Source organism: Oryctolagus cuniculus, chromosome 17 (genome assembly GCF_964237555.1).
Source record: "Oryctolagus cuniculus chromosome 17, mOryCun1.1, whole genome shotgun sequence".
Classification (NCBI taxonomy): Eukaryota; Metazoa; Chordata; class Mammalia; order Lagomorpha; family Leporidae; genus Oryctolagus; species Oryctolagus cuniculus.
In genome coordinates this window covers 15,424,162-15,438,440 of record NC_091448.1, presented here as the reverse complement: position 1 = coordinate 15,438,440, position 14,279 = coordinate 15,424,162, and the positions used below count along the sequence as shown (strand labels likewise).

General features: G+C 41.0%; 1 protein-coding gene across 19 annotated transcripts in view; it reads left to right on the top strand.

Annotated features, from left to right (window-relative positions):
- Positions 1–14,279, top strand: part of TANC2 (tetratricopeptide repeat, ankyrin repeat and coiled-coil containing 2) — a 438,885-nt gene that overhangs the window by 252,757 nt on the left and 171,849 nt on the right. For 18 of the 19 annotated variants that reach the window (XR_007911352.2, XM_051825098.2, XM_051825097.2 and 15 more), the window contains one exon: positions 2,556–2,742. Coding sequence is in view for 18 of the 19 variants with exons in the window: in XM_051825098.2 (XP_051681058.1) it covers positions 2,556–2,742 (187 nt within the window). In the remaining variant the exon portion in view is untranslated. Of the gene's footprint in view, positions 1–1,968; positions 2,081–2,555; positions 2,743–14,279 lie in introns of those variants that run through there. The other variant, XM_070060502.1, reaches the window with a different exon arrangement.

Below are 14,279 nucleotides of genomic sequence, written 5' to 3'. Positions count from 1 at the left end.
AGGGAATCATACGCATGCTTCTCTTACAAAGTTGATACGGAGGCCGGCGCCGCGGCTCACTAGGCTAATCCTCCGCCTTGCGGCGGCGCCGGCACACCAGGTTCTAGTCCCGGTCGGGACGCCAGATTCTGTCCCGGTTGCCCCTCTTCCAGGCCAGCTCTCTGCTGTGGCCAGGGAGTGCAGTGGAGGATGGCCCAAGTCCTTGGGCCCTGCACCCCATGGGAGAGCAGAAGTACCTGGCTCCTGCCATCGGATCAGTGTGGTGCACCGGCTGCAGCATGCTGGCCGCAGCAGCCATTGGAGGGTGAACCAACGGCAAAAGGAAGACCTTTCTCTCTCTCTCTCTCACTGTCCACTCTGCCTGTCAAAAAAAAAAAAAAAAAAAAAAAAGTTGATAAGGAAAAATGCAATAATATATAAGATGTTTTAAACTGTGAAGCATTACATAAATGTAAATGTTAATAATGAAGCTAAATGATAGCCTTCTTGAAATATAATATATCCTGAAACTGTCTTGAGACCACACAATAAGTGGCTTACTTTATAGTTGGAATTAAAGGGTCTGGCACTGTGGCACAGTAGGTTAATCCTCCGCCTCCATATGGGTGCCAGTTCTAGTCCCAGCTGTTCCCCCTTTGGATCCAGTTCTGTGCTATGGTCTTGGAAAGCAATGGAAGATGGCCCAAGTCCAAGACCGGAAAGAAGTCCCTGGCTTCTGATTCGTGCAACTCCGGCCATTGCAGCCATTTGGGGAGTAAACTAGCAGATGGAAGACCTTACTCTCTCTATCTCTACATCTGTTTGTAACTCTTTCAAATAAATCAACTAAATCTTTTTATTTCTTTATTTCTTTATTTTTTGCCAGGCAGAGTTAGACAGTGAGAGAGACAGAGAGAAAGGTCTTCCTTTCCATTGGTTCACTCCCCTAATGGCCGCTATGGCCAGCGCTACACCGATTCGAAGCCAGGAGCCAGGTGCTTCCTCCTGGTCTCCCATGTGGGTGCAGGGGCCCAAGCACTTGGGCCATCCTCTGCTGCCCTCCCAGGCCACAGCAGAGAGCTGGACTGGAAGAGGGGCAACCGGGACAGAATCTGGCGCCCCAGCCGGGACTAGAACCTGGGGTGCCAGTGCCGCAGGCAGAGGATTAGCCAAGTGAGCCACGGCGCCAGCTGAAATCAACTAAATCTTAAAAAATAGTAAATTTTTAAAAATTTAAAAAAGAGATCCAGATTTGGGACTCTCTTATTGATCCTTCTGGAGAACATTAGGGACAATGGAGAAAACTACCAAAAGGTTTAAGAAGTGGAGTGGCTCAGTTAGATGTCCATTTCAGCTTACTGCATGAAAAACAATGTTACCTTTCTGTATCGCTAGCCTCGTGAAATAAATATAAGTTCTGGCTTTTCAGTCGTAGGCCATGAGCAATTTTCTGTTCTCTAAACAACTTCATCTTTTCTTTTCAGTTGAAGCTTTTGAGGTGGACATTCTCTGATATATGCTCTATTCAGAAAATCACTTGGAGTAAAAATAATAAGTATTGTTTGGGCTTAGTCTCCACATTGGCTATATTATGCATATAATGCAGTTTGCTTTCACAAAGAAGAAAATGAGAATATTGTTTAAAGCAGGATGGATTGTTATTAAAATATTAGATTCATACCAGAATAAAACTTTGTTAAATTATAATAGTTTGATATATTTTATTAGACAAACTTTTAGCACAAGGTGATTTCCTTACATTTGTTTGTTATCTCTCGGCAGCTGCTTATATATCAAAGAGAATGCATTAAGAATTTTATTTCTCCTCAGCTGCAGAAGTATTATTTCTCTTTCTATATAGAGAGAATTATTAACAAAATAAAGTTCCAATCCTTCTGAAGAATTTTATTGATTGGAAGTAGCAAGGAAAATATGTGCTTAATTAAAAAAAAATCATTCTGTTCCTTTAATGGTCAATTCTTTTTTTAATATTTTTTTTTGAATGTCAGTTACCGAGAGAGAGGGAGAGACAAGACCTTCCATCCACTGGTTCACTCCCTAGATGGCTGCAAAGGCTGGAGCTGGACCAGGCTGGAGCCAGGTGCTTATTCTGGGTCTCCCACATGGGTGGGAGGAACCCAAACATTTGCCCCATCCTTCACTGCTTTTCCCAGGCCATCAGCAGGGAGCTGGATCTTAAGTGGAGCATTCAAGATGAATAGACATGCATACAGGATGCCAGTATTGCAGGCAGTGGCTTTATCCCCTATGCCACAGTGCCAGCCCAGGATATTCAGTTCTTTGAATTAGTACTTTTTAAAGTGCTTGTCACTGGACATTTCCTTGGGGGTGGGCCCTTGCTACAAGTCTCTGCTAGTGTTAAATTCATCTAGTTTTCACCTTAATTGTACCTCTCAGAATCTTTTATACTGAAAAGCAAAATCAAGTAGAGCCTAATAGATAAAAGTGGCTTGCATGTAGATTATTTCTTCTTTTTTCATCAAAGCGTTTATTTTACCGTAAGATATACTTTACACAACTTGTGAGTTTATTTCTTCTTGATTCCATTTTTTCAGACTTCAGCAATCACCCAGCGAATAAGTCCCTGTTCCACCCTAACTAGCAGCACTGCCTCTCCACCAGCCAGTAGCCCCTGCTCCACCCTCCCACCTGTTAGTACAAATGCAACTGCCAAGGATTGCAGCTATGGGGCTGTTACTAGTCCAACTTCCACCCTTGAAAGCAGAGATAGTGGCATCATTGGTAAGTTGTTTTTTATATTAATAATTTTGTGTCTTTTTTTAAATAATTATACAAGCTTAAGGTTTTTTGAAATTATGCTTTTGAGTTGTTGAGCTATATATAAATGTGAAATTTGTCCTGGTCTTTGATGATACTGCAGAGAGAGAAATAAAGGTAAAGAAAATGAAATGCACCCCTCCCTGCTTAAACACTCACTATCAGGCTGTTACGTGACAAGAAGGGGTGGGCAGAAAAAAATCCACTTTTTCCCATGAACTCATATATATCATCTGTCTATCAATTGAAGTGGTTCATAAAAAGTTCATTCTTCACTAATATGGATAGAGAGTTTTATGAAAACAGAGGAGGTTAAAAGTTATTTGTGACTGCACTTCTCTGTGGACTCCAAAAGGTAAAATTATTTTACCACCCCTACTAAGTATTCAGTTAGGAGTAGGGAACAATTGGAGGAGGATTGTGTGGAAAAATCTACTTTTCCAAATTATTACTTAGATGATTTCAAACAATTCTTCCAAGATAGCCTATTGTTTATTTGTGGTCTATATTTAATTATGCCCCATTAGCAAAAAGCACAAAAGTTATTAAATATGTTTATTTTTAATTATTAATTTGAAACTCTTTTATGTATCTGTCAGTTCTGTGTGACTTGGTTTGAGGCAGTATGTTTTTTTAAAGATTTATTTATTTATTTGAAAGTCAGAGTTACACAGAGAAGGAGGGGCAGAGAGAGAGAGAGAGGTCTTCCATGCACTGGTTCACTCCTCAATTGGCCATAACAGTCAGAGATGTCCTGGTCCGAAACCAAGAGCCAGGAGCTTCTTCCGGGTCTCCCACGTGGGTGCAGGGACCTAAAGACTTGGACCATCTTCCACTGCCTTCCCAGGCCACAGCAGAAAGCTGGATCAGAAGTAGAGCAGCTGGGGCTCAAACTGATGCCCATATGGGATACTGGGACTGCAGGTGGCAGCTTTACCCACTATGCTACAGTGCTGGCCCTGAACCAGTATGTTTTATAATTATAGGTGTCAGAATTTTAACCGTTCATGCATATGCCTAAGTATGTCACTCTTGCAGCATGCCAAAATCTATAGAATCCTATTTATAGGTTCCAAGAAGGCAGAGTAGGGAGGGAGCTTACTGCTCTATAAAAAAAAGTAGAGAGAGTGCAGTCTCAGGGAAAGTTAGGGAGAAAATGGCAGAGGAAACTCCATGCAAATTAGAAGGACATGGTGCACCTACTCAGAGGGTGTGGAGACCCACAGCTCAGGACTCCAGCAGCTGAAAGCCTACACAACACCGTTGGAAAGTGAGGTGAGAGCAGACAACAGCAGCCCAAGACACTGGTGCTAAAGCTGCAAGCATAGCCTAAAGAGAGCTGGGCTTGGAGCCCTTGAGGGGATAGTGTACTTGCCATACAAGAGGAGAAAAAAAAAAGCAAAAGGAGGGGCACAATTCTCTCTCACTGATCACTTTACAAAGGTGTCCCGCAACAAACAGTACTCAACATTTTGGCAATACGTAACAGTGCGCAAGCTAGTGTCTGTGTTCACCAACCAACCAAGTCGAGACTCCTGACTCTGGTTAGGAGAGCTAACAGGGGGCTGGGAGCTCAAAACTGGGGAAACTTCTGTGCTGGGACTATGAAAAAAAATGAGGCATTGTGGGAGGATTGACAGAGTAGCTGGGAGTTTGGGCAGTCACTGTGGGAGGCTCCACACAGTCAGGGATTCCTGGTTACCTGGTGAGGAACATTGCTGAGGAATCTGAACTTAATACTGAGGATTGCACAGATCCTTTGTGTGGTCCTTGGGGAAGAACAGATGAATATTATACCCACTGGGGCTAGTGATAAGGCACTGATCTCCTTTCAGGAGAGGAGCTCAAGTGAGCAGAATAAACTTTTCCGTTTTTTTTTTTTTTTTTAAAAAAAGAGAGATTTACCATTCCAGACCTGGGTGTGTCACCTTAGACACACCCCTCACCATGGAAAACTGAACAGAGCTCCCCTAGCACACCCACTACAAGCCTCTAGATATTCACTGAAAGCAGACTCTCCCTGTGTCTACTGAGTCATAGTACAAAGATAAAAAGCGCCACAGCAAAAGAAAAAAAGAAAAAAGAAACCAATGAGTATCACCACAAATGCCAAACAACACATGCACCAATTCAAGAAATAAGCATAAGGAAAACAATATGATGCCCCCAAAAGAACATAACACTTCAATACTAGATTGTGAAGACGAGGAGATTGAAGGAATACAAGAAATGGAATTCAAAAAATTGATCATAAGATTACAGAGAAGAAATCAGAAGCAAATACATGAATTAATGAAATCCCGTACAGGAAATGAAGCAAAATTCCTCCCATGAAATTGAGATCTTAAGGAGAAATAAAAAGAATTCAACAGAACAAATAAAAAACATAGTGGAAAGCCTTAACAACAGAATCTGTGAAGCAGAAGAAAGAATATCGAACTTAGAAGACAAAGACAAGAAATTACAGAGTCAAACCAAAAACAAAAAGAATAAATTAGAAAATTAAAAAATACTGTTGGGAATCTACAGGTTACTATCAAAAAACCCAGCATACAGATTATAGGAGTTGCTGAAGGCATGAAAAGAGAAAAGGGATTAGAAGGCCTTTTTAGTGAAATAATAACAGAAAACTTTCCTAATTAGGAGAAAGAAAGGGACATGCAAATACAGGAAGCACATAGAACTCCTAATAGAAATGACCAGAAAAGGTCTTTACCACAATACATTGTAATCAAACTCACCATAGTAAAACATAAAGATTTTCAAATATGCTTAGAGAAATGCCAGATTACTTTCAGAGGATCTCCAATTAGACTGACAGCAGACTTCTCATAAGAAACCCTACAGGCTAGGATAGAATGGAAAGATATATTTCAAGTTTTAAGAGAAAAAAAAAAAAAAACTGTCAAGCCAGAATACTATACCCTGCAAAGCTGTCATTTATGAGTGAAGGTAAAGTAAAGACATTCCATAACAAACAGAAATTGAAAGAATTTGTCACCACCCATTCAGCCCTACAAAAGATACTTAAGGATGTGCTACATTTAGAAACATAGAAACATGGTCATCACTATGAAAGAAGGTGAAGGCAGAAATTCTCCCAATAAAAGTACAAAGGAAATTCAAAGTAAAAAATATAAATATTTAGGTAAAAATGGCAGGGCAAAGTCGTTACTTATAAATGGGCACCTTGAATGTAAATGGCCTCAACTCTGGGGTTTAAAGTAATAGACTGGCAGAATGGATTAAAAAAAACAAAACCCATCTATTTGTTGCCTACAAGAAACATATCTCACCAAAAAAGATGCATGTACACTGAAAGTGAAAGGATGGATAAAGATATTCCATGCCAACAGAAACCAAAAAAGAGCTGATGTAGCCATCCTAATATCAGACAAAATAGACTTTAACACAAAAAGTATAAAAGAGACAAAAAAGGGCAGTAGGTAATGATTAAGAGATCATTTCAACAGGAAGATGTAACTATTATAAACGTATATAAACTTAATTACAGGGTACCTGGCTATTCAAAATAAATGTTAAGGGATCTAAAGGGAGACATAGACTTCAATACAATAGTAATGGGGGACTTCAATACCCCATTTTCAGCAATGGGCAGATCAACCCTACTTATTTCCAGGGATTCATATATCACATTTTTAATTTGTTTTATTTAATTCATCATTTCCAATATTTCATTTTTATTTCTCTTTAAGATCTCCATTTCATGGGAGAAGTTTTCTTTCATGTCATGTACAGATTTCAGTAGCTTATGCATTTGCTTCTGATTACTTCAAAGTAATCCTATGATCAATTTTTTGAATTCCATTTTTGGCATTTCTTCAAACTCTTCATTTTCATATTCTAGTATTAAAAGTTTTGTATCCTCTTGGGGGTATCAAGTTGTCTTACCTAGTCTTGTTTCTTGAATTGATGCATTTATTTGGCATTTTTGGAGGTACTCATTGGTTTCTTTTTTTATTTTGTTTTGTTTTTCCATGTGATGGCTTTTATCTTTGGGCTACATCTCTGTGGCTTAGTGGAGTGTCTATTTTTAAGTGAATACCTAGAGGCATGTGGTGGGTATGGCCAGGGAGCTGTGTTAGTTGCCCTAGGGTGAAGGGAGTATCCAAGGTAACACCCAGGTTGGGCTTGATAAATCTCCTCTTTTTTTACCACAGGGGAGGTTTGTTCTGCTCTGTTGTTGTCGTCTCATGCTCATTTCCTCTCCTCAAAGGAGACTAGGACCTTGGTGCTAGCCCGAGTGGGTGTAATATTCATCCATGCTGCCATAAGAACCACACAAAGTATCTGTGCAGTCTTCAGTGTAAGCACTGATTCTGCTGAAATGACTCTCACCAGGAAAACAAGGAACCCAGAGCATGTGGAGCCTCCCACAGTGACTGCCCTAAATCCCAGCCACACCCTGAGCCCTCCTAAGTAGCCATGGTGTTTTCACAGTCCTGGCACACAAGCCTCCCACAGTCATGAACACGCAGCCCCCTGTTAGTTCTCCCAGCCAGACTCAGAGGCCTCCACTTGGCTAGTTGCCTGGCGTGTGGACACAAGCTGGCTCATCTGTTACTTATATCCAAAATGGCACCTGCCCTCTCTATCTGGTAGAGAGAACCATACCACCATTTTTTCTCTTCCCTGAGACTGAGCTTCTCCTAGACTGTAGCAGTAAACTCCCTCTATATTCTGCCATCTTGGTCCCGATCTCCTATTTAATCTTTATAATAATCTTATTCGAAGATATTTGTAAAGATTTCACATCATCAGATCTTTGAAAGGATGCATAACACTCCACAGAAAATGTATATTAAAAGCTTTCAGTAAGGATACAGCGGCACAGAAAAGAGAATAGAGGTCAGCACAGAGGACGTGCCGCCCTCCAGGTTCAGCTCCCCAGGGTCCCTTCCTAATCACTTAGTGGTATGCTCTCTGTCCCTTAGAGTATAAGCTACCAAATTTGATGCAAAGAATCTTTGTTTCAAGAGAGCTTTCAAAAGATTTCCTATGAGGATTCTGGTACCGCTATAGTCACGTACCCAAGCAAGGCTACCCATGTAATTCCACCAAGTGTGAGTTTTGAACAAATTAGTCCTGGATGCAATCCAGGGATTTTCAGACTTTAAACAGCAAATATCTTGGACAAGAATCGGCACAAGATTTGTATGAATCCCTGGAAATAAATAGGGTTGGCCTAACTAGCTGTAAAATAACTCATCTTATATAATAGAATAATAATCTTTCTTAGACTTAGAAAACTAAGACTTAAAATAGGAAACAGGCTTTTACCCTAGGAGTTAAGATGCCTGCATTCCACACTGGAGGACCTGGGTTCGATGATCAGCTCTAGCTCCTAACTCCAGCTTCCCACCAGTGCACATGGAAGCCACAGTGATGGCTCAAGTAGCTATATCCCTGACACCCATGTGAAAGATCTGTGTTGAATTCCAGACTCCTGAATCCAGCCTCAGTTTGCCCCCAGGTTGCAGGCATTTGGAGAGTGAACCAGTAAATGCGAATTACGTCTGCCTGTGTGTGAACTAGCAAAAGGGAGGGGTGTGGCTACGTGTGTCTGTGTGTCCCACTTCACCCCTATGCTTTTTAATTTTTTTATAAAAGGGGAGGTCCTGGGTCACATGAAGAGACAAAACTAAGACTCAGATTTCAAAAATAGTGATCCTAACTATTACAGTGTTTCATAATCCCAATAATTCTGTCTCAGAACATATGACATAAGACTATTATCCAGCATTAAAAATTTAGTCATCAACAAAAGTATATTAGTGAGTCAAGATATTTATTACTATCAGTTTTTAAAAATATAAACCAATTTTAAAATGTGAAAAATACTTGAATAGCATGTTGTTTTGTGATTCTTCAGTTTTTCTATATATGGTCTCTTTTGCCACAGAATTGCCCTTCTGGGTTCAAGGATTTAGCACTTTTTTTTTTTTTTTTTTTTTTTTTTTTTTTTTTTTTTTGACAGGCAGAGTTAGACAGTGAGAGAGAGAGACAGAAAGGTCTTCCTTCCGTTGGTTCAACCCCCCAAATGGCCGCTACGGCCGGCGCACTGCACCAATCCGAAGCCAGGAGCCAGGAGCCAGGGGCTTCCTTCTGGTCTCCCTTGCAGGTGCAGGGCCCAAGCAGTTGGGCCATCCTCCACTGCCTTCCAGGGCCACAAAAGAGAGCTGGACCGGAAGAGAGGCAACCGGGACAGAATCCAGCCCACCAACTGGGACTAGAACCCGGGGTGCCAGCACCACAGGCGGAGGATTAGCTTAGTTAGCCACAGCGCCGGCCCTAGCACTTGTCTTAATCACTGTATCCTGACACATACTCGTTTCGCAATAAAAATTTCCTGGATGGTTTGGTGACTCAAATCTGTGAAAAGCATCATAAATTCCTAAATGGGAATGGTTATTCAGAGAATTTTCCTTCTGCTATCTTGGATGAGTTATCTGTTTTCAACTTTCTGTACCTCAGTGATCCTGGACCATCGAGCATTCAATAAAGCTGATACATTAATCCTTTCAAAAAGTATTTAATAACATGGCTAAAAAAACTTACTATAAAATTTAGTACTTAAGTAATAAAATAGGATGCATAGGCCACTGAATAATTTTGTCTTTGTGTTTCAAATTAACTGATTCCCAAAACTTTCCACCACTAATCCAAGACTACTTTAATAGATCTCATGTCTTAAAAACTTTGTCATCACCACTCTATTCATGAGAGTTTATTTCTCATTTTAAATTTATAAAATATAAATTACCTCTGCCAAAGTTTCTGTTCAAAATGAGGCATCTAGTATTGTTACCCTTAATATAATTCCAGCTAATTTACAGCTAATTTAGTTGGTCTCTGGTAAACATTTAATTATTTATAAGTTTAGAAATATTAAAAATAGAAAAATCCATTACTGACTTCACAGATGTTTAAAAATAGGAATGTTCCAGAGTTTGGAACCTACTGAATTTGCTCATGGGTTATCTGTAAAAGGAGAAGTATTTCTTATAGCAGGTTGTAAGACCACACAGAGAGAGTCAAGTAAATCTTATTTAACTCCAACATGAAACCTAACGATAAATTTCTGTTCATACACAACAACAGCATCAAAAATACACAAATGTTGGGGCTGGCAGTGCCCCACCTGCAGTGCCGGCATCCCATATGGATGCCGGTTCAAGTCCTGGCTGTGCCACTTCAGATCCAACTCTCTGCAATGGCCTGGGAAAGCAGTGGAAGATGGTCCAAGTCATTGGGCCCCTGAACCCAATTGGGAGATCCAGAAGAAGCTCCTGGCTCCTTGGTTCCTATTGCTGCAGCTCCGGCCATTGTGGCCAGTTGGGAGTGAATCAGCAGATCGAAGACACCCCTCCCTCCCCTTCTCCCTCCCTCTCCCTTTCTCTCTGTGAGTAACTCTGACTTTCAAATAAATAAATAAATAAATCTTTAAAAAAATACACAAATGCAAGAGATTAAATAACAGACATTTTACATGTAGAAAAGTATTCTGGGAAACATTAGTTTCTGTTCTCTAGCTTTCACAGTAGTAACCCTAGCAGCTGTGTGAACTCCAACCTTCTAGATAAAAATTACAAAGCCAGATGAAGTACCACATCTTTACACCAAATGAAATTATATTTTATTTAGGTTTTACTGAAAGAAAAAATGTGTATGTTTTAATGAGACAGTTTCCAGAAACTAGAATAAGTGTACATCTGTTTAAAAAGAAAACACACAAGAGACATAAACATGCATACATAATATACACCTGTAACCAAACATTGTACAAAGTTTAAAATTATGATTATAGGCCGGCGCCTTGGCTTACTAGGCTAATTCTCCGCCTGGGGCGCTGGCACACCAGGTTCTAGTCCCGTTCGGGGTGCCGGATTCTGTCCCAGTTGCTCCTCTTCCAGTCCAGGTCTCTGCTGTGGCCCAGGAAGGAAGTGGAGGATGGCCCAAGTCCTTGGGCCCTGCACCCGAATGGGAGACCAGGAGAAGCACCTGGCTCCTGGCTTCGGATCAGTGTGGTGCGCCTGCCGTGGCAGCCATTTGGGGGGTGAACCCACAGAAGGAAGACCTTTCTGTCTGTCTCTCTCTCTCTCACTGTCTAACTCTGCCTGTCCAAAAAAAAAAAAAAAATATGATTATAAAACATGCTATGTGCCAGTGTTGTGTAGTGGCTTAAGCCACTGCCTATAGCACCAGCATCCCATATAGGCTCCAGTTTGAGTCCTGGCTATTCCACTTTGGATCCATCCCCCTACTAACGCACCTGAGAAAACATCAGAATACGGCCCAAATGCTTGGGTCACTGCACCCATGTGGGAGACCCGAAAGAAGCTCCTGGCTCCTGGCTCCTGACTTCAACCTGGTCCAACCTCAGCTGTTGCAGCCATTAGGGGAGTGAGGCAGCAGATGGAAGACCTCTCTCTCTCTCTCTCTCTCTCTCTCTGTCTCTCTGTCTCTCTGTCTCTCTGTCTCTCTGTCTCACCCTCTCTCTGTAACTCAGCCTTTCAAATAAGTAAAATAAAATCTTTAAAAATAAATTTTAACAGGCCGGCGCCATAGCTCACTAGGCTAATCCTCCGCCTGCAGCGCTGGCACACTGGGTTCTAGTCCCAGTCGGGGCGCCGGATTCTGTCCCAGTTGCTCCTCTTCCAGGCCAGCTCTCTGCTGTGGCCCGGGAGTGCAGTGGAGGATGGCCCAAGTGCTTGGGCCCTGCACCCACATGGGAGACCAGGAGAAGCACCTGGCTCCTGGCTTCGGATCAGTGTGGTGCGCCAGCCGTGGCAGCCATTTGGGGGGTGAACCCACAGAAGGAAGACCTTTCTGTCTGTCTGTCTCTCTCTCACTGTCCACTCTGCCTGGCAAAAGATAAATAAATAAATTTTAACAAATAAAACATGCTGTGAAATGCATAAAAATTTTGTTGAGGAAGGTGCAACATTATGGTTCATTGCAAAAAGTTTATGAACTATTTGACCATTCATGATTAAAAAACTGAATATATGAAATGAATTTTTTAGGTAAAATGGGTAGTTTGGGCACAATTTGAAACAATACACTAACTTTACATTACTTGAATTTTTGAATTAGCTTTAGAAATAGTTTAGCCAAGGTTCCCAACATTTTCACCAACAAGATTGCCTTAGCACATGCTCCTTAGCACACAGAACCTAAGAGGAAGGCTTTGGTGCTAACACTTTAGTAAGGGAGTGTCAAACCAAGGATGCAAGTGCAAACCAAGGAAGCAAGAGTAAAACGGGAAAGGAGAAAGAGCAAAGAAAAGTGGAAGAGGTAGTTATTTGGACCTTCTGTAGTCTTCAGTAGACCAGTATCTCTGAACATTAAATGGGAGAATCCACAGATTTATCCACCCGTTCTCGTCTCCTGTTGGTCAAAGTTAGCCCCAATGGATAGTATCTACCCCCCTTCTTCTGTTGCACAGCTCTAGTAGCCCTACTGCATTTCATGCCTCTGTGGCAACAGTGAAACTGAAGGGCAGAGGATAGAAAGGATACAACATTGGCATTAGATAAGGCATTGGTAGACTTGTGTCTGTGATCAACACAAAGGATTAGAAGTGTCTAGTATAGCCAAACCCTTATTCTGAAGCAGGGGCATTAATAGCACAAACCTACCTGTAACTCAAGGAATAGTTCAAACTATGGTTAAGGTCACTGGCAAGTAAGAACAGGCAGTTGGCTTATTTAGGGTGCTGCCTTAGTCTGTTCAGGCTGTTACAACAAAAATACCTTGGAGTGAGTAAGTTATAAACAACATAAATTTATTACACACAGTTCTGGAGACTGAGACTGTCAGGAACAAGGTGCCAGCAGATCTAGTGTCTGGTATAGGCCTGTTCTTCACAAATGCTGCTTTCCAAGTGTCCTCATGTGGTAGAAAATGCCAACAAGCTTCCATGGGCCTCTTTTATGAGGGCACTAATCTCATTCATGAAGGCTGCATCCTTATTACATAATCACTTTTCAGAGGCCTTCAGTATTGTCACATTAGGCATCCAACTTCAGCACATGAATTGAGGGAAACACATTCAGACCCTAGCAAATCCCAAACCAAATAAATTCCAACCTTTATACCACATAGATCCAGTAGTACCCATTTTGACATTTTGGAATATGATGCTCTCAGTTCTTTCCAGAGAGGGGAGGTCTAAATGCAGTCTTTCAAAGATGTGGTCAATGAAAATGTCCACCAGAAACTCAGGACAGGCATTTGGTTCAGTAGTTAAGATGTCCTTGGGACCCATGCATACCTTTCCAGGATGCTTTGGTTGCAGTGCCTAAAATGCTATCTTTTCCAGCTTCCTTTTAACATGCTCCTATATGGCAGCAGATGATGGCTCAAGAAGCTAGGTCCCTACCACTCACATGGGTTCCAATTGAGTTCCTAGCTCGTGGCTTCTGCCTACCCAGCCCTTGCTGTTGTGGGCATTTGTAAAGTAAACCAGAAGGTGGAGGAGATTCATTCATTCATTCTCTCTCTCTCTCTCTCTCTCTCTCTCCCTCTCCCTCCCTCCCTCCCTCTCTCCTGCTTTCACAATTCCTATTCAATATGGTCCTGGATGTTTTAGCCACAGCCATTAGGCAAGAAAAGAAATCAAAAGGATACAAATTGGAAAGGAGGAAATCAAATTACCTGTATTTGCAAATGACATGATTCTATATATAGGAAAACCAGAAGACTCCACTAAGAGACTCTTGAAACTCATAAAAGAGTTTTGTAAAATGGCAAGATATAAAATAAATAAATCTTTTCAAAAAGAGAGAGAAAACTTTTAGGGGCCTCATTTATAAGGATCCTAATCTCATTCATAGCCATATCACTTCCTAAATGTCCCACCTCCTAATACTATCACCTTGAGGGTTGGGATTTCAATATATGAATCCTAGGAGAACAAATATTCAGACCATAGCAGCTGAAAACTTGAAACAACCCAAATGTACACCAGTTAGTAAATGAATAGACTATGAAACATCCATTTAAAAAAGATGGACTACTGGTAATACAACTTCATGGATAATGTTGAAAGCATTTGACTAACTGAAAGAAGCTGGAAACAGAAGACTATGTACCTTATCATTCAATTTGTATGAAATTCTAGGAAAGACAAAACAGTAGTAATAGAAAGCAAATCATTGGTTGCCAAGATCTGGTCAGGAGGGAAAGAGGAGGATATATTGTAGATAGTCAGAGGGATCTTTTGGTATGAGGCAAAGTTGAGAGTTACATACTGGAAATAATTGTCAAATTTTCATTTTGCATATAAGGTTGGCAAATTTTGTTGTATATAGATTATTCATTAGTAAAGCTGACTAAAATTTACATGCATGCCACATGATACAGTAATTCCACAATGGTATTACTAAAATAAAGTGAAAATTTGTCTTCAGATAAATACTTATACTTGAGTGTCCATAACAGCAGTATTCACAAATAGCCAAAAGGTGAAACAACCC